This window comes from Paramisgurnus dabryanus, chromosome 9 (assembly GCF_030506205.2).
Source record: "Paramisgurnus dabryanus chromosome 9, PD_genome_1.1, whole genome shotgun sequence".
Classification (NCBI taxonomy): Eukaryota; Metazoa; Chordata; class Actinopteri; order Cypriniformes; family Cobitidae; genus Paramisgurnus; species Paramisgurnus dabryanus.
This window is the reverse complement of record NC_133345.1, coordinates 10,752,315-10,771,498: the sequence shown is the minus strand read 5'-3', so window position 1 is coordinate 10,771,498 and position 19,184 is coordinate 10,752,315. Positions and strand designations below refer to the sequence as shown.

The 19,184-nt window shown below is 39.9% G+C and overlaps 1 protein-coding gene across 5 annotated transcripts in view; it reads left to right on the top strand.

Moving 5' to 3' along the window:
* LOC135769775 (SH2 domain-containing adapter protein F) overlaps positions 1–19,184 on the top strand; it is a 125,774-nt gene that overhangs the window by 11,918 nt on the left and 94,672 nt on the right. For all 5 annotated transcript variants that reach the window (XM_065279289.2, XM_065279287.2, XM_065279285.2 and 2 more), the window contains exon 2: positions 17,395–17,527. In XM_065279289.2, the coding sequence (XP_065135361.2) occupies positions 17,395–17,527 (133 nt within the window). The remainder of the gene's footprint in view (positions 1–17,394; positions 17,528–19,184) is intronic.

Sequence of the window (19,184 nt, the reverse complement as noted above, 5' to 3'; positions counted from 1 at the left end):
CCTTTCAACTTGCCCTGCGATAGCTGAGTTTTCTTCTTGCAGTTTAAATGTCTCTCATCTGGGAATATTACAGCCAAGGTGAGATGGCCGCAGGGTCTTGTGGGAGAAATAAAAATACTCGTTGATGCTTTTAGCTCGTTGAAATGCACTGCTCATGGCATAAGGTTGCGGTTTTATTCGAGCCTGATTTTATTTTTCGTAACACAAAACAAACATTACAGGCTTGTTAGTTCCCCTTAAACTGAATGTAGTACACTGTAAAATAACGGTTTAGTTTATGCTGTGGTACAGTGCTTAAAGCTTTCTTGTGCCTGTGTATTTTACAGTTCATATGTTTATAGATCATTTAACAAAGACCAAAACAAGACAACAAACTTTAAATGTAGCAGTAAAATATAATGGCAACATTAAAGGGCACCTATTTCATTGCTAAAAAACAATGTTATTTTGTGTATTTAGTATAATACAATGTGTTTGCATTGGTTTATGGTTACAAATAAAAAAAATTCCACATACCGTACATTTTTGTAGCTCCAGATTTCACTCTTTTCCTGAAACGCACGGATTACGTACAAAACTCATTGATTTGACGTCAGCGGAAACTTGACGCTCCTTACCATGTTTGAAAGATTTGCTCACAATGTCATGCTAACAGGTGTTAACTTACAGGCTGTGAGTCCAAAGTGGGGGGAGTTATGATAATGTCGGTCTTGTCTACTTCAACAGGTCCAGGAAGTAAACTGTTGCCTACAATCCATGGCTGAATCCGAAATTGCATACTTACTGTGTAGGTACTGAATTTCACTGAGTACCTACTTAACGTGCGCTAAGACAGTACGTACGTTCGCGTTAAGTATGGACAGCGTCCCCCATGTTGACGTTTTCATGCGACCTATGACGTAGTAGACTTGTTCGAGTTCATGCGGAACCACAAGAACCGACAGGAACAAAACCACAAGAGCGACTCGAAATCAGACTTCTCCGTATGATTTCTGGAATCGCTCTCACGGTACTTTGATGTCATCCACCTGTTGGTGCACTAACACCTGATTGCATCAGTAACTTGACAACTCTACTGCGGTCTCTGTCAGTGTTACAGATATATTACATAATTTTGTAGTGGACGAAAATAAGTAAAACAAGCAGATTGTAATTTAATATCTATTGGCAGATGGCAGCTGTGCTTGAATACAAACTAGACAATGCAGGCCATGTGATTATATACATTTTAGTGAAGCAATCTCTTGTATTTACTTAAAACAACAGGAAACGGGAATAAAAAAAAATGAATGAATAAAACCATCACAAGAAATGAAAACGTATAGAAGTGAATCCCATTTCAAACAAAACTTTATTCAAATGTATTTTTCTAACAAACCATCATATATTTACTGTCATCTCAACACAGCTGTGATAATTCTGCAGCTTTATTTTCATGAATCAGCTGAGCACTTTAATTGTGGTATATCCTGGATCTGTGCATGAAGTCAGGGTGCTGAGGAACAGCCCTGTGTATCGAAATCCCCCGATTGGCTGGTCTCCGGTCGATTGCTTTGCTTTCCTGTGGCATCATGGGAAAACTGGGATAGAAGTGTCCATTCGATGCACGCTTCAGAATCTGGGCCGACTCAGTAGGGCATCCGGGGATTTCTCGCCTACTGATTTTATTGATACTGAGGATTCGGACATACTCTGTTCGGGTACTGTTTCACCTACTACATTTTCAGTAAGTAGGCGGTTTCGGACGATACTTAAGTACACGTGCCTCTGAATCTCGTGAGAAATCGTCCATACCATTTCGGACATACTATTCATTCGCCTACTGCTTTTTGCCTACTATATAGTATGGCAGTATGCGGTTTCGGATTCAGCCCAAGTGTTTGTTGTAGTCCAAGAAAAGAGATTTACATTGGAGACGATAACTCGTGTCATCATTTACTTTGGGATTTGTACCTTTTGCATATCGTTAACATGTACTAATACACACTTACACACCAAAGAAAACCGTAAAATGTGAATCGGACCATAAGTGACTTGGTAATTACAGTGGAAAGATCTGAAATTGTAAATGTATCTAATAATTTGATTATATACTATATTGTACACTCTTAGAAAAAAGTACAAGATGGTAAAGTTGTCACTGGGGTGACATCTTTTTAAAAAGAAAAAATTGGATTTAAAAATTGCCATCCCTTTTTTTCTGTGAATGTAGTACAATAAAATGATATGCATTGTTTAATTAAATGCATCATTCAGGCGTTATATGCCTTGTCACTGTATGTAGGATTCGGTCAGTTCACCATCAGGTTTTACTGTAGCGTCTTTGCATTCTTTTCCCAAGAAGATAACACATTTATTTTACAGTGTAGCAATAAAGTTATAGGCTACTGCAGAGATCAAAATTATTACACTATAGTTTCAATTAGAAAATCTCCAAATGCATGTTAGAAAAACCAGCATAGTGTTTAGTGGTATTGATATAGATTGAGGACATTTAGGATTTTGAATTTCCACCAATAAACCTAGAGTAGTGACTTTCGCTCTGCTTCAACTCCATTCTGCAGAAAAAAGTCCGAATGCTTTTACTTCAGGATTAAGGAAGTGCTCTCTTCCTGACAGGAAGTGTTTACTGCTCCTGACAATCCCTTTTGACTGGGCAGGTCCGATCTTGCCCCTTGAAATAGACAGGGAGCGGTTTACACACCTCTAGCATCTTGACTCTGATAGTTGACAGAATGCAAGCTTTACTCCCTGTTCCCCATATTAACTCTCATTCCCTCACATGTTTTTGTCTCATAGTGCACAGCTTGTTCTTTATTAAAATCATTAACAGGTTGCTTGTGAATCAGGTTTGCAGGCACTGATCGAGAGAGGGAGTCTGATTACGTCACAGTGAGGTAAGGGTGGACGCCTGTGTTGGTAATGCAGTGAACGGTGGAAAGCCCCGTGGTGTAGCTCAATTGGGTGGATGTGGGTCTCCACCCTTTTCTTCATGTTCGTGGGACGTTATGGTCGGACATGCAACTACCTCCCTTCTCCAGGGGCCAGCTGAGGCCATGGCGTTTCCTTCTGTAATCAATGTAATCAAGAGATCCGCATGCTGACCTCACTCACTCTGTCCGGCCCATGGTTGCTTTCCTGTGTCATATACACAAACTATGCGGCATTTGGTGTTTAAATAGAGCAGAATAATTGGCCGACAAACATTAGGAAACTATGGACGGTATCAATCCCTCCTTCCAAATACACAATGTAATGTAAATCACCACAACTTACAATTATCCTTGTTTATAATATTTTTGTTTACATTATTACAGTAGACAAAAAAATATTTCTGTTACAAGTGATGCCGAAATAGAAGTATGTACTGTACGTATGCACAATATATCCTTAAATAAATAAATAAATAAAGTGTATTATATTTTAGCATCAAAATTCAATTTCATCTTGGTGCATCCAGCTCCACCTCTCACATACAAACTTGTAAATCTGTTGAAGAGAGAGAAAAAGAGAAGTGACAGGAAATTGGATTTCGTCAAGCGCATCCCCTAGTGTTTAATCTTGAATATCTGCACTGTATAAAAGCATTATAATCTTCACAGGTCTCTTCCTGTCAGGCTGTCCGTGGAGAGAGACTTCTTGGACAGAAAATTACAGTTTGATGGCAATGGTCAGGGAGAAAGTAACTGTAAAACAGCAGAAGTACATTTAACTAAAGTACACATTTACATAAATCCATCTAATTGAGAAGATTGCATGCATGCAATTGGATGCAAATTCAAAGCTTGATTCTGATCAGTTGTGGGATTAATGCTGAATCAGAATTTGTTTACTGTACAGTCATTCAGTCATTGTGATTCACCTGAAGGGTTTATTGTTGCAATAATGACCAACAATTGCGCATTACATCTTACGCAGCCTTTTACACGCCTGGTTTTAGCATTTATGCTTTCCTGAGTCAGTGCAGCCAAAAATGGTCTGCTCACTGGGGACAAGCAATCCTCTGTCCAGTCGTTGGCTGCATTGGGAAGCGGATGAACTGTAAGTGTTTACTCTCTTGCGGATGTGAAGCGGTTCTTACTTGACCCTGCTGAGGTGAAGTTCTCACTCATATCTGTTCTGCACATGGATCATGAGAAATGTTTTAGCTGCGTGGCACTCAAGGCTGTGATTGACGATTCATGGCACATGATCAATGGTTCTGTTCACAACGTTTCTAAGTGACATCAAAATCACTTTGGCTTGCCAGCTGTATGAAATTCAATGCACATGGGTTCTGGACTTTTATGAAAGCTGTTTACGGAAGCTTATATCTGATAATAAATTAGACCAAATGAAAGTTGATTTGGAAAGGACAGATGATTTGTGATTTGTAGCTTTAACAGTGCATGGCTTTAGCAGGATCAAGATTTCGCAGTGCATGTATGCGTGAAATGAAGTAATGGGTACTTGTATTTAAAAATGTCTGCATAAATGTGAATTACAGTGAGTTAAAGGAAAAAGGAACTGTAGGGCAGAATGGAGGCTTTTGTGGATAATACATTCATGCAAAGTACTCATTTGCATTTATATTTGGGTCATTCTGGATTTGTGACATTTCCATCTGCAGTTTTTTATTAATTAAAACTGATTATTCATACATTATCTACATGGTCACATATATGTCCATACTAAATTGTAGGATTGAAATGTAAATGTCGCTTACATACTAGAACTTTTGGTGTAGAATCTCATTTTGGTTGTTTGGTTGGTGTGATATCAGTGGTCTGAGGACGGCCCATTTAAACTTCACCGGCAAGCCGGTTTAGCTAAAACGAGGCAAAGTTTGGGCTGTTAGTAAAATTCAAATAGACGTCTAACCATATAGCCCAAGAATAGACCTGCATATATGCTTCATGCAAAAGATATGAAAGCAAACGCCTTAAAGGAATAGTCTACTCATTTTCAATATTAAAATATGTTATTACCTTAACTAAGAACTGTTGAATCATCCCTCTATCATCTGTGTGTGTGCACTTAAGCGCTGGAGCGCGCTGCGACGCTACGATAGCATTTAGCTTAGCCCCATTCATTCAATGCTGCCATTTAGAGATAAAGTTAGAAGTGACCAAACACATCAACGTTTTTCCTATTTAAGACGAGTAGTTATACGAGCAAGTTTGGTGGTACAAAATAAAACGTAGCGCTTTTCTAAGCGGATTTAAAAGAGGAACTATATTTTATGGCGTAATAGCACTTTTGGGAGTACTTCGACTTGGCGCAGTAACACCCTCCCTCTCCCATTATGAGAGTGAGAAGGGGAGCGGACTTTTCAGGCGAGTCGAAGTACTCCCAAAAGTGCTATTACGCCATAAAATATAGTTCCTCTTTTAAATCCGCTTAGAAAAGCGCTACGTTTTATTTTGTACCACCAAACTTGCTCGTATAACTACTCGTCTTAAATAGGAAAAACGTTGATGTGTTTGGTCACTTCTAACTTTATCTCTAAATGGCAGCATTGAATGAATGGGGCTAAGCTAAATGCTATTGTAGCGTCGCAGCGCGCCCCAGCGCTTACGTGCACACACACAGATGATAGAGGGATGATTCAACAGTTCTTAGTTAAGGTAATAACATATTTTAATATTGAAAATGAGTAGACTATTCCTTTAAGTCCTCTTGACTTTGCTTACATGATGGCATGTCAGACATCTCCAAGTTATTTTGGCAAAAACTGCATTTAACCAAATTCAAGGTTATTTAGGGTAGAAGTGGGTTACTCATAGCCAGACTATATTGGGTCTATAGTTAGCCATTTTTTCACTGTCTCGGCTGTTGTTATTGCTTGCTGGGTCAGTATGGTGCCCAACTGATATAAAAGTAATCTGTCAAATAAATCAAAGATTTTAATCTGTGATGTCTTTTGCATTGGATTTCTTGAATTTATATGGATGTATTATTAACAGCTCAGAGCTCATGAAGATATATAACTATCACCAAAAATTTTATTAACTTAAGTATTTTGTGAATTTTTATAGCATATGCTCGATGGACCAGATGTTAATGATGCTATTTAACTCTGTGTTGCTCCACGTTTGCCCTCTGCTCATTTTGTTTATTTATACACTCCTCATCCAACTGTAAAATCAGGGATGGGTCTTGTGATATGACATCCTGTGTTTGGTTCGTTGCGCTGTCTCTGGTCCATGTGTGTTCACATATCAGTCAAACCGCATCAGAGTTTGTTTGGAAGTGGACCGAGACCCACTTTTTCAGCTTTGTTTAGACCCTTCAAAAGCTAGACATAATTTTTGTTCAATTATTAAAGGGGTTTTCTTTACCCCATCTTCTCCTTTTTTAAATGACCTTTTCAATGCTTTGTTGCTTCAGTAAACCAAAATCATCAGATGAGGACATGAGTTTAGTCAATGTTTTCGGCATTATCCTTTTGCCTATTTTGTATTGAATTTTGCTGGCCTGTCATAACAAAAATCCTCAGTGGATTGTTTTAGTTCAGAGGTTTATGTTTTGTATGCTTGTCAAAAGCGTGACCATCTTTCCTTTAATCTCCTGAGCTCCTTAGCACAAACATTCGGTCTCTGGCTGTTCCTCTCTGGTCAGTTTCACTGTAGGTTTATCAAATAAAGGATGTGGTTTGTTGTTTATTGTTCTCTTCAAACTCTTCTGTGTTCCCGGTGCAGTTTTGCACAGCGCGGTCTCTTCACTTTCTACTCTCTGCGGTGTGTGGAGAAAGCTCGTCCACGTCCTCTGTCAGAGGCTTTGCAGTGATTTAGTGAATGCAGCTCTGGGTAGTTTTGTGCTGAGGTGGATTGGGCCCTCAGCGGTTCTATCTCATTAGATTTGATCGTGGCTTTACAAACGTTACCCGCAAAAGCACAACAACCGCAAAAAGGCCCCTTTGAAATGTCCCTTAATGCAATCGTGCCTCTATGCTTCCACTCCTATTAGTTTATCTCGTGTTGAAATCCCTTGCGGTTCAGGACGTAAATCACAAGCATCAGGGCTTTTTGTCCCCCATTTCCCCCTCTCACTTTCTTTCACCACCTTCTGTCATTTTCCAATCTTTCCACCCTTCAGCCGTGGCACTTTGACAGCTGGGATAGTGGTGTTATCAGGAAAAATGTCAAGCTGGAATATTTCTGGAAGTAGATAGATCTGCTCAAAGCAACAAACTCTGAGAATAAAGTCATTTGAACTGTGTGAGAGTTATAGTTAGTGGATTCGAGTATAATTTATGACTCTAAAGGGTATTATCCCATAATGCTTCCTCAGCAAGATTTTAATCTACTGGTAGTAGAAATGGACCAAACGTTTGTGGCAGAAATGAAAGCATGTTCTGCATTGTGACTTCTTCAATTTGGGAAACATGTTTCCTTTTAAATGAAAACGCCACAGTTTTTCAATATTTTACTATGTTCTTATCTAAACCTAGACGAATGAATACATCTTTTTTCAATGCGTGCACTTTTAATCTTTGTACAGCGCCTCCTGAATGTCTTAGCATTTAGCCTAGCCCCATTTATTCCTATGGCTCAAAACAGAGATTAATTTAAAAGCCACCAAACACCTTCATGTTTTCCCTATTTAAAGACTGTTACATGAGTAGTTACACGATTAAGTATGGTGGCACAAAAGAAACATTTTGTTTGGAGCCAAAGGAATGAATGGAGCTAGGCTAAATGCTAACACATTTAAGACGTGCTGTACAAAGATTAAAAGTGCATGCATTAAAAAGATAGGTATGTATTAATTCATCTAAGTTGAGGTAAGAACTAGGGTTGTGCCGATAGATGAATGTACTGTGTATCGACAATCGTAAGATATATCACTAATAGTGGGCTTTCATGACAATAGTTGGCAATAGTTGTTATTATTATTATCAACATAGTTTCACATTAACATGCGCATTGCATGCTTTTCCTCGCATGAGAGGGTTTGTGAGCTTTACTTTGCACAAGAGCTTGTAATGCGCACGGATTTCTTCTCACATGCACGTGGACTCAAATTGCGCGTCTTTGACTCTTCTTTGGACCTGAATGCATGCGTCTTTGACTCTTGTTTGGACCTGAATGCGCGCGTCTTGGAATCTTGCTCGGACATAGATGCGCGCGTCTTGGGCTCTTGCTCGGACCTGAACGCGCGCGTCTTGGGCTCTTGCTCGGACCTGAACGCGCGCGTCTTGGGCTCTTGCTCGGACCTGAACGCGCGCGTCTTGGGCTCTTGCTCGGACCTGAACGCGCGCGTCTTGGGCTCGTGCTCGGACCTGAACGCGCGCGTCTTGGGCTCGTGCTCGGACCTGAACGCGCGCGTCTTGGGCTCGTGCTCGGACCTGAACGCGCGCGTCTTGGGCTCTTGCTCGGACCTGAACGCCCGCGTCTTGGGCTCTTGCTCGGACCTGAACGCGCGCGTCTTGGGCTCGTGCTCGGACCTGAACGCCCGCGTCTTGGGCTCTTGCTCGGACCTGAACGCGCGCGTCTTGGGCTCTTGCTCGGACCTGAACGCGCGCGTCTTGGGCTCTTGCTCGGACCTGAACGCGCGCGTCTTGGGCTCTTGCTCGGACCTGAACGCGCGCGTCTTGGGCTCTTGCTCGGACCTGAACGCGCGCGTCTTGGGCTCGTGCTCAGACCTGAACGCGCGCGTCTTGGGCTCGTGCTCGGACCTGAACGCGCGCGTCTTGGGCTCGTGCTCGGACCTGAACGCGCGCGTCTTGGGCTCGTGCTCGGACCTGAACGCGCGCGTCTTGGGCTCGTGCTCGGACCTGAACGCGCGCGTCTTGGGCTCGTGCTCGGACCTGAACGCGCGCGTCTTGGGCTCGTGCTCGGACCTGAACGCGCGCGTCTTGGGCTCGTGCTCGGACCTGAACGCGCGCGTCTTGGGCTCGTGCTCGGACCTGAACGCGCGCGCCTTGGGCTCTTGCTCTGACCTGAACGCGCGCGTCTTGGGCTCTTGCTCGGACCTGAACGCGCGCGTCTTGGGCTCTTGCTCGGACCTGAACGCGCGCGTCTTGGGCTCGTGCTCGGACCTGAACGCCCGCGTCTTGGACTCTTGCTCGCACCTGAATGCGCACATCTTGTTTGTTTGTTCCCACTCCCTTGCACGTAGGAAGAACATATGTAGTAAGAACATAGTAAAATATTGAAAACAGTGGTGTTTTCCTTTAACTACCCTGCCTTCTCTAAATGTTAGTTGTTTACTCAAGTCGCTTTCTCTTAGTGGTGATTTTTTATCTGTATTGAGCCAGTACAGTTTAGTTCAATATATAATTTCATATTTCTATAAACAGAATGAAACAGCAGGCTGAAATGAGTGACAGAAGTTGTTTTTTACCCATACTGTAACTTCCCCCTCAAGCTCTCACATATAATAGACTGACTGCACTGCCCAAAGGCAGCAATACATTTTCATCCATGTGAATTATATGCACTGAAAGCTCATGACTCGCCCACGGGTGTCCTGCAGGTGTGAGATGTTTAAAAAGCGATGTGTATAATTTATGCTCTCCTACGTCACCAGCAGAATTGCAAGAATTATGACTGTTTTCAAACAGGTGTCAAACACTTCCTCTGCTAAATATCCATGCCTTACTTTAGTGACATGCTGGGCAGAAAGCCTTAAACTTCTGATCTTGATTTACTCTTTCCAAGGTTAACGTTTAGATTTCAGGCCCAGATCTTAGACCAGTAATTAGGGCTGTTTTTCTCACCGCGCACCTCAAGGGCACATGTACGCTATGGCATGGAGCTGTGGTTCAGTTTCCCTTTCATGACAAGTGTGGCTTTGTGACACACCCAGCACATGCCAGGCAACAGATGGTTAGTCCCCAGGCAGTGTTCATGTCCCCCGCTGCTCCTGTCTCTTCATGAAGCCCTGTTTGAGGATTCGCCAGTCACACAGGCAGGCCCCCGTTGCCATGCGAGGCTCCTGTTTTACAAGTAAGAGCCACTTTGCTTGATTATTCTCCCCTCGTTTCTGTTTAGGGTAAATACCTCATTACTAATAGTTGAGTGTGAAGTCGAGGGTGGAGGGAAATGGCTATAAACATTCTGGTGCATCGCTGGGAGATGCGGCAGGAGGTGTTTGTTTCAGTGTAATTTGCGTTCCTCTTTATTAATTTTAAGACTCTTTTATTTACCCAAGTTACTCAAGCTATAGAAATGCTGGGGATCACGGGCCAGTGAATAAAATAACCTGAAGGGGGAATTGTTTTTCAAACGTGCATAATTTGGGCTATTGTGCATCTCTCACTGTGATCCAGGTGCGAAACCGCAGGTTTCACTGAACTCTGTATGTCAGTGGCCTGTGTAATAAAAGGCCCAAAGCATCCAAATTAAATGCAAAACATTTAATGAATGTAAAGTGAAGGACAACATTACTTTTGTGCAATTGAATTCAGACATTTACAATATGATTATAAGATGCTACGTACGTTTTTAATGCCGACCTTTTCAATTTGACATTATCATTTTATTCATCATGCAGTGTCAAAGTGTAGTTTATGAGTGATATGTTTGCAAAAGACGTGCTTTAGTGTCTTTTCTCTGCATGGATAAATGAGAACTGATTAGAAATGTCTGTTTATCCTTTTTACTTTCTCTCTTTCACTCTAGGCATATTTTACTTCAGTTGCTTTATAGTTCAGTTCAGTTGAAGGAGGTCAAATTTTACCCTTTTAAACAGAGATAATGTTTTGAATACCTCTGTGTCAGTCAGCTAATGGTGTATTTGAGGTCTGTTGACTCATTCAGTTTGGATCGACCTTGACATATTTTAGAGCCCTGCTAAAACTAGAACATTAACAAGTGGGAAAATGCTTTAGAGTGGCAACACATCGAGATTGCTAATATATTCAATCCATCTTTATTGTCTGATTCATGGTTGTTGCTTTTTGATAAGAGACCAGCTCATCTAGTACGATCCTAAGGCAGATTGCATTAATTTATGTTTTTACATTTTATAGTACTGTGCAAAAGTGATGCCATAAACAGTTGTCAGTGTTTTTAAATTAATTTGTTGTTTAAACGTATTGTACAATTAACTTGTATTTTTAAGTAGTCTAATGTTAACTGTTTATATATTTATGAGGATCTTGTCTAGTATTTGCTGTGTGCGTATTTTATTTTGTTTTGTGTGTGCATTGTTGTAACTTTGTTCTGTATTGATGCTGCCATTTTGGCCAGGTCTCTCTTGAAAAAGAGGTTTTACATCTCAACGAGATTCATCTGGTAAAATAAAGGTTAAAAAAAAAAAAAAGTCTATGGCAACCATGATGCTACCATTACATTTGTTGTTTTAGTAATGTTAAAGTGATTGAGAAATAATTATATATAGTCTCTTTATTAGAATACAACCAGAAAATACAATAAATGTGTATATAAGATTAAAAACAGCATAAACATAAGCTTGAAGTGTCAAGTTTTTGGTAAACTCCACTTCCACTTGAGCAATAGCAGGTAACAAATGCATTTTCTGTTTGTATCTAAAAATAAATATGGATGGACATTTAAACTTTGCTAAAACAACAAAGCTGTTGATGGTGGCCTTAGACTTTTGCAGAGTACTGTATATGTACAAAAGAAGTATCCTATTTAGAAATGTGAAATGGTTTGCCATGTTGATGCAAAAATGACTTTACTACAGATTACACATACAATATATTGTATACTTCAGAAAGTATGGTATTTTAATCATAGATTGTGAAGGATTTGAAGCAGCTCACTGACTTATGCTGCTGTGATTTCTGGTTTTAGTTGCAGTCAGTATTTAGTGTGGTTTGGGTTCACTTCGTAAACACTAGAAATAATGAAGGGAGTGAGCATGGCCGTTTCAAAACGTAAAAAGGTCAGATCTGATCTCGGGAATTCACCGATTTGTAGTGTTTTTTTTCTCCCATCTCTCATTGTGCCATTAACAGTGCCATTGTGATTAATGGTGATGTTTTGGAGGAGCCTTATCTGTGGTAGGAAAATGAAATGTGTTTATGTTGTATGTCGTCCCGTTTCCTAATCCCACTGCACACAGAGAAATAACCTGTAATTAGAGAGAGAGAGAGAGAGAGAGCCTCTTCTCTTTCAGCCTTCTCTTACCATAGACTTGTAATGGAAGATGTCCAGTAAATGTAGTTTAAGACCATAAATTTGGATCTACGTTAAGTTTTTGAAAGCAGTTTTTCTTTGTCAAAATACGTTTACCTTTCCAAGTTTAATGTGAAGACTCAACTAAGTGATTTGTACTTTCAAATCCTTAAGTTTGAGATCATTGCCTTGTTAGTTTGACTTACTCGACTGAAATGAGTTGGTTGACTCAACCAGTGATGCAATGTTGGGGTGGGGCTAACTCTGTGTGTCACCAATGGCAAGTTTTGATTAACCGTTTTCACTGTAAAAAAGATTTGTTGTTTAAACTTTAAGGTCATGCTGCCTGAAGTTAATTTAATTGAAAAATATTAGTTGAATTAACAAACATTTTAAGGCAGCACAAACACTTCTTTTGTTATTTATCTTATAAAAAAACTAATAATGAAAGTTTTTTATTACAAAATAGTGTTTATTTTGATTTTGCAAGTTATTTTGATTTTTTTTAAATTAAACATTTGTGGCTATTAGTTTTGTCTATTAACCCCTAAGCCATTCATATACTAGGGGCAATTTTCCGAAAAACTTGATTTTAAAAGCTAATGTTTTAGACAGCGGTATATTTTTGCTTTGGTCAATAACTCACAAGTGTGGTCTATCAATACCAGGTGTAATTTTAAACAAATGTAAAACGACTTCAGAATAATTTCACTTTAAACTTAAGTAGCGCATGTGTTACTTTTGACTCTGTCAGCTGGGATGAAAGTAACACACAGGTGGGTCAAAAGTAACACAACAGAACAAGATAGATTTTTGTGTTACACTTGTTTTTAATAAATATACATGACTATGACCTTGTTAACATGTAACTGTTAACCTATTTTGTCATTTATCTTTGCAAAAAAATAATGTAATTACATTTTCATTTTAAATTTCAGTTTCATCAAATGTTTTTTAAAAGCAACCCGACAGTACAGACTTGCATTGTTAAGAATAACATTTTTTTTACAGTATGAACACTATGAAAATTCAATTACATCAAATTAAAATAATATACATTTTCAATATATACAACAGTTTTAAAGTGTTACTTTCATCCAGACAGGAACTCCTCACATTTATACTCAATTTACTTTTATTTTGAAAAATTCTGAGAAGTCAAACTTCAGGATGTGTTAGAGCACTAAATAACCTATAGATTGATCAGTACTGTAATACATGAAACCAGAAACACAACACGTTATATGAAAAAAAAAAACACTTTAAGAATGTACTTATCATGGTTGAAAACATCTTTCACAAAATGGTGAGGAAATAACACAATATTTATCAGGTCTGTCAAGGGTTGCTTGCTAAATATGCTGTATTTTAAAATGCAAATGTAATCAGGACTCAAAGAAAAAAATTACTTTGTGTTACTTTCGCTCCGGTTCTTCCCTACTGTACTTGTAAATGTTATGAGATTTCTAAGTTTCCACCACAGAAAAGATATGATGTATAGCAGAGGAATTTTCCAGACTTTGGGAGCAGATGCAGAAAAGCATAGTCACACTTGGAGACAGACACAATAAACATTTGACTGAAAGATGTGAGAGGTCTTAAGGTGTGATCAACCATAGAAGACCATTGTGGAAATAAGCCACGTAAAGCCTTCAAAACAAACAGTAGCACCTTCTGTAGTGGTCTAGAAGCAGGTGGAGAAACGCCAAGACTGGTAAACCATTATCAATGTTCTTTGAACCCTGTCAGATGCCTGGCAACTACTTTCTGAATGAGCCGCTGGCTGCACAACAGATGATACTAGAAGAAATAGCAGTTTAATAGTTAGTGCAGGAAGATGTGTAACAGTGAACCTTGATACAAGCTATTTTACTTTTAAATATAAGGGCTGGATTGAAAATAGCCAACGTGGTCACATAAGAAACAGTTGTGATCTATTTAAAAGTATGATACTTTTATGATGCATTTTTGTCTTTTTTGGATCTTGGCATCATAAATATTTTTTTTTATGGGCCAAAAATCTTCTCAAACATTCTGACTGTGTGGGTTTGGAGTAACATGAGGTAGGGCTGCTCGATTACGGTAAAAATCATAATCCCGTTTTTTTTTTCTTTTTACACTGTTACTCAATTTTTTATAGCTTGATGACTAGAGGGATTTATGAAATTTGGGAGGAACATAAACGCACAAAAAGATCTCTGGGTCTTTAGATGAAGCAAGTAGTACTTTACTCAATTCAATGCAATTTTTATAGTGTTGTTGGCAGTGGTGCCTTCAGAAGTTTCATTGGTCCAGCGGCATATGATTCATATTTTAAATGCGAAGGATAGTTTTGCCTCAGCTCACATGAAATGCATAAAACTTGACAAATATAAACATGATAAATATTTAGCAATCTGACTTGCATGTGTGGAAAGAGAGAGACAGAGACAGAGGCGCCACCGCGGTGCAGTACTTGCAACTTGATTTACTTGCAGTACTGTGTTACACAACAATCACAGAGGGATTTTAAAGTCAAAATGTTATCATTGAGTTTTTCATAGATGGTTTTAGCAGCAACAACATAAACAAATGGCTTTTGTGGACTAAATGGAACTTCCGGTAGACTTCCACGTACAGTAGAATCAGTAACCGAGTCATTTTACAGTAGTTTATTTCTGATAACAAGGGAAATAAATGATGAGTAAATTACCTTAGTTTATATAGTTTTTTTGAAATCTTGCCTCGTTGCCAAACCTCTCCGAACAGTTGTGATCCATGCTTGCTGTGTCCCCTTGTCTTTAGCAAACCAGGTAGGTATTTGTTTCATATCTTGTCAGACCGATAAATAAATAAAGACCGGAAGTTCCCTTCCGTTCAGATGCGTAACCGCGGCAACGTGCATGCATCCGATGATACAGTCCCTCCAGAAAAACGTGATTATGCAATCGCATGATTCAATGCATAATCAGCCAAAGTCTGCATATTTATGCGGGGGCCACGTTTTTTAAATATGCCGCACTTTTGCCGCAAAAATTGCAGATTTCTGCACGCAAAATGTCCGGGGCTTGCATGATTTCAGAACCCCCACATTTTTGTAACAAAAGTCATATATATCTTAGCAGAAAGTTGAAAAATGTTGCATTTACTTCACACATGCGCAGCCATGTCCTCTGTTGTCATGGGAATGTAAGAAAGTGACCTTATTACGTGACGTGAACATCAACGAAAAGCTGCAAACAGTTTTTGCAAGTTCCGGGAAAATTTATATTCATAAGTATCCTGCATATTCCATCGCACTTTTTAAGAAAACGTGCCGCAAGATCAAGGATTTTTGCCCGCAACTATCACAAAAAAACTTTTTCTGGAAGGACTGTATAAGTGTGACAATGTTTACCCAATGTCAGAGGAAACAAGTCAAAATTTATGTAAAGTTTAAAAAAAAAGAATCAAAAGTGGCTAGAATATTAAAGTTTCCTTTCTTCTGTTGTGTGCTGAAGTCTATTTGTGTTTTCAAATTATGGTTATGCTCTTAACCACACAAACCATTGAACAATTACAGAGATGCATCTCTATAACACTCACTGACCTTCTGTGAGGAATGTAAAATATGTGATGAGTGTTTGTGTGTGTGTGTGAGATCTGAATCTGTGTGTGATCTGGCTTCTGCCCCACTTGTGTTTTAAGTCCAAACCGCCTCGTACAGTTGGACGTTCTACCCCGGAGGAATACGAAGCATTGTCCAAATTGAGACTCCACATTTCTGTCAGGGACAAGCGCAGCAGATGGCACCATCTTACTGAACTCTTTCCCTCTCACTGGGGAGCGTGTTTCATTTCAGGCCCTACTGTTGATAGTGTTGCCATTATAGCAAATTGAATTATTTATTCATTGTTTTATGAATAATGAACAACTTTATAAAATGATATCACATCACAGTTTCTTGAACATAAATTGCCATTAGCAGAGTATGATGCACGATTGCATGCTTGGCATCACGCGTGCCGAGATCTTTGTTACGCGCTGTTAGACGTCTGGCATTTCAACTCAGCACTTCCTTATACAGGAGCTTATTGTTTTGTCACATCCTTCCTAGAAATTCGTGGCATATTTCGAAGGAGTGAGTGTTTGATTACAGCTTTGTGATTTCAGAGAAAATATTAAAAAGTCTGTGGGCTAGTGAATGAATGTCAGACCGTTGGTCATGTGTATGCAATTACCGTCATGCGTGTGAAATATTCTTGTGAAGGAAGAGAAGAACAGGGCTGTAATTAAATGTGTCTGCATGCTTAAGCCTGTAGTTGTGCAATGTTGTGTGAGTTTGTACTCCTGTTTTGTTAGGTTTTTGTCTGTCTTTGAATAGTTTCAGCCTCAGGCGGCACGGCCCTCGGACTTCCCATAAAACTTTTACAGATACTTAACGTTTTGTTTGGGGCATTTGATAGAAAAATATATCAAGCAGAATTGTTGATATTGTCATTTTTTGTTTATATTGTATACTTTATTATATATATGGGGGAATGACATGACATTATGGTTCAAAAATGTAAAAGGGTTAAAATTTCAAAATAAATCTGTAGATTACTTGCCTACATTCTCTTTTTTGAGGACCAAGTCTAAAATTGATGGTTTTATTTCATTTTGAAAGAATATTTGGGGGATAATTGCAAAAATGTCAAATGTAACCGGTCTGTGTCAATTGGTGTAACTAGTATTTTAAAATATATATATTCATAAAAAAATGTGGAATAAAATATAATCATCTAGTTTAGTGTAATATGATTCTTTACATACATTTTTACGTCATTTGTCAAAGATTATTTTAAAAACAGAGCTGTTTTCAGCAGGACAAATATTACAAAAATGCATTAAAATTTACATTAAAAAAAAATATTTGTTATTTCTTAATTATTATTTATTACGCTTACATATCATCAAGGTGGATAAAATATTTAATATTTCTCATTCTTTGGCGCAATTGGTGGTTACACCATTTGACATTTTCAGGTCCATTCAGTCTTAACTTTCATAAAAATGGTGCAAATGTAATTTTTTATTGCATAAAATTAACATAAATACATTATGTGCATTGAAATAAACCTAATGCATGCTTTTAAAACAAGTTTTTAAAAAGATTTTTGAATTTCTCATCTTTCCAAAGCTGTCATCTTGTTTTTGTCACTGACCCATTTTGCTAAATGTCACAGACTCAAAAGTCTGTCTATATAACGCTTTAGTATTCAGCAATATTTGCGTATTCATTTGTAGTTCAACGACTCTTGAGTAAGCCTCTGCCTTGTCTTCTAAAAAGTGAAACAATTACAATTTCCTTTTTATTTCCCAGCTCACAATCCTAGAGGACTATGCAGACCCCTTTGATGCAGCGGACCAAGCGGGCAGCACCCAGACGGTCACAGAAAAGCCGACCGAAAACGACGGCTACATGGAACCGTACGAGGCCCAGATGATGATGGCTGGTGAGACAATGAAGTTGTTTTTGGAAGAATATAATGAAATATGATGCATTTGGGCCGTTTAAATGTGTGTACGGTAGGCTCACGGGATCTTGCTCAATTTATGTTTATTACTTTGTCTGCAGTCACGCACCTTCTGTTAAAATGGCTTAGATGTGAATTGTACTCTGGTCTGAAAACCCCAAAGTATGTTGTCTAATTTCCTCTTTTTGGGTTTTGTTTTCTTTTTAGTGCACTAAATGGAGAAAATAACAATCAATTAGATGCGTAGATTACTTTGGGTTGCTTTTCTTTGTGTGAAACAGCTGCTTAGTGCTTTGTTTAGATGAAATTCATGGCTATATAACAGTAATTAGCCTTGGGTGCACCGGTTTGTGCACGGCGAAATACTCTCACCTGTCTGAATGAAGACAGGAGCCATATGTGAGCTGTCCTAAATCTAGTAAATACTGTGTAACCTGATAGCATTGTAAACAGTATGTATGTCAGTGGCTGTGGTTATGTGTCCAAATATACGGGCATTTATGGATATATATATACACACACACACACACACACACAGGCCCTGTCACAGTCACATAGTGAACGGTAGTTTGCATACTGTAGGTAGGTGATGTGAATTTTCGAGCTGTATGCTGTAATGGGATTTGAAGAGAAAGTTACCGTATCCCTGGCTGAAACAATGGATTTGCAAACTACCATTGATTCACAGCAGCTTTGTGTTAGGAGAGATGAACTAGTCAAATTACTCGGCAAACAGATAATAGGGATAGGCCTGGGGCGGTAACCGAATTACCGCCATACCGCGGTCACGTGACCCATGCCGCGGGTCTGAGCTCCTTACCGTCATAACCGCAAAAAAAAAAAAAAAAATACACTTGAAACATTGGCTTGCACTTGTGTGTATATGTGGGGAAGTTATACACGCAGCTTGTTAACAACCGCAGCTTGTTAACTGAACATTAACCTGATATGATTTTTAATATTAATTTGTCATTCAGCCGCAACAGATCAACAACAGAATCAGGTTTCATACATTATTAAATTGTCACGCAACATAGAGCACGCGATCAGTCCGAGGATTGATATCCAAAGAGGTTAGATTGTCTCTTTTTCATCTAGCCTACCACAGTGGCCATTTCTAAAGCAGGACACATTTCAAAAAGTTTTGCTTTTGCGTCTTCTTTCTCCGTTTGTGGAAAAAAGACAGATGTTTATGGTAGGACAGACGCGGACTGCCCGGGCGCGCGCGAGACAGACGCGGACTGCCCGGGCGCGCGCGAGACAGACGCGGACTGCCCGGGCGCGCGCGAGACAGACGCGGACTGCCCGGGCGCGCGCGAGACAGACGCGGACTGCCCGGGCGCGCGCGAGACAGACGCGGACTGCCCGGGCGCGCGCGAGACAGACGCGGACTGCCCGGGCGCGCGCGAGACAGACGCGGACTGCCCGGGCGCGCGCGAGACAGACGCGGACTGCCCGGGCGCGCGCGAGACAGACGCGGACTGCCCGGGCGCGCGCGAGACAGACGCGGAGCGGACTGCCCGGGCGCGCGCGAGACAGACGCGGAGCGGACTGCCCGGGCGCGCGCGAGACAGAGACGGACCGCGTCATCTTGCGCACACACACGCGTCTCCGTGCAGCTTCAATCTATACTCAG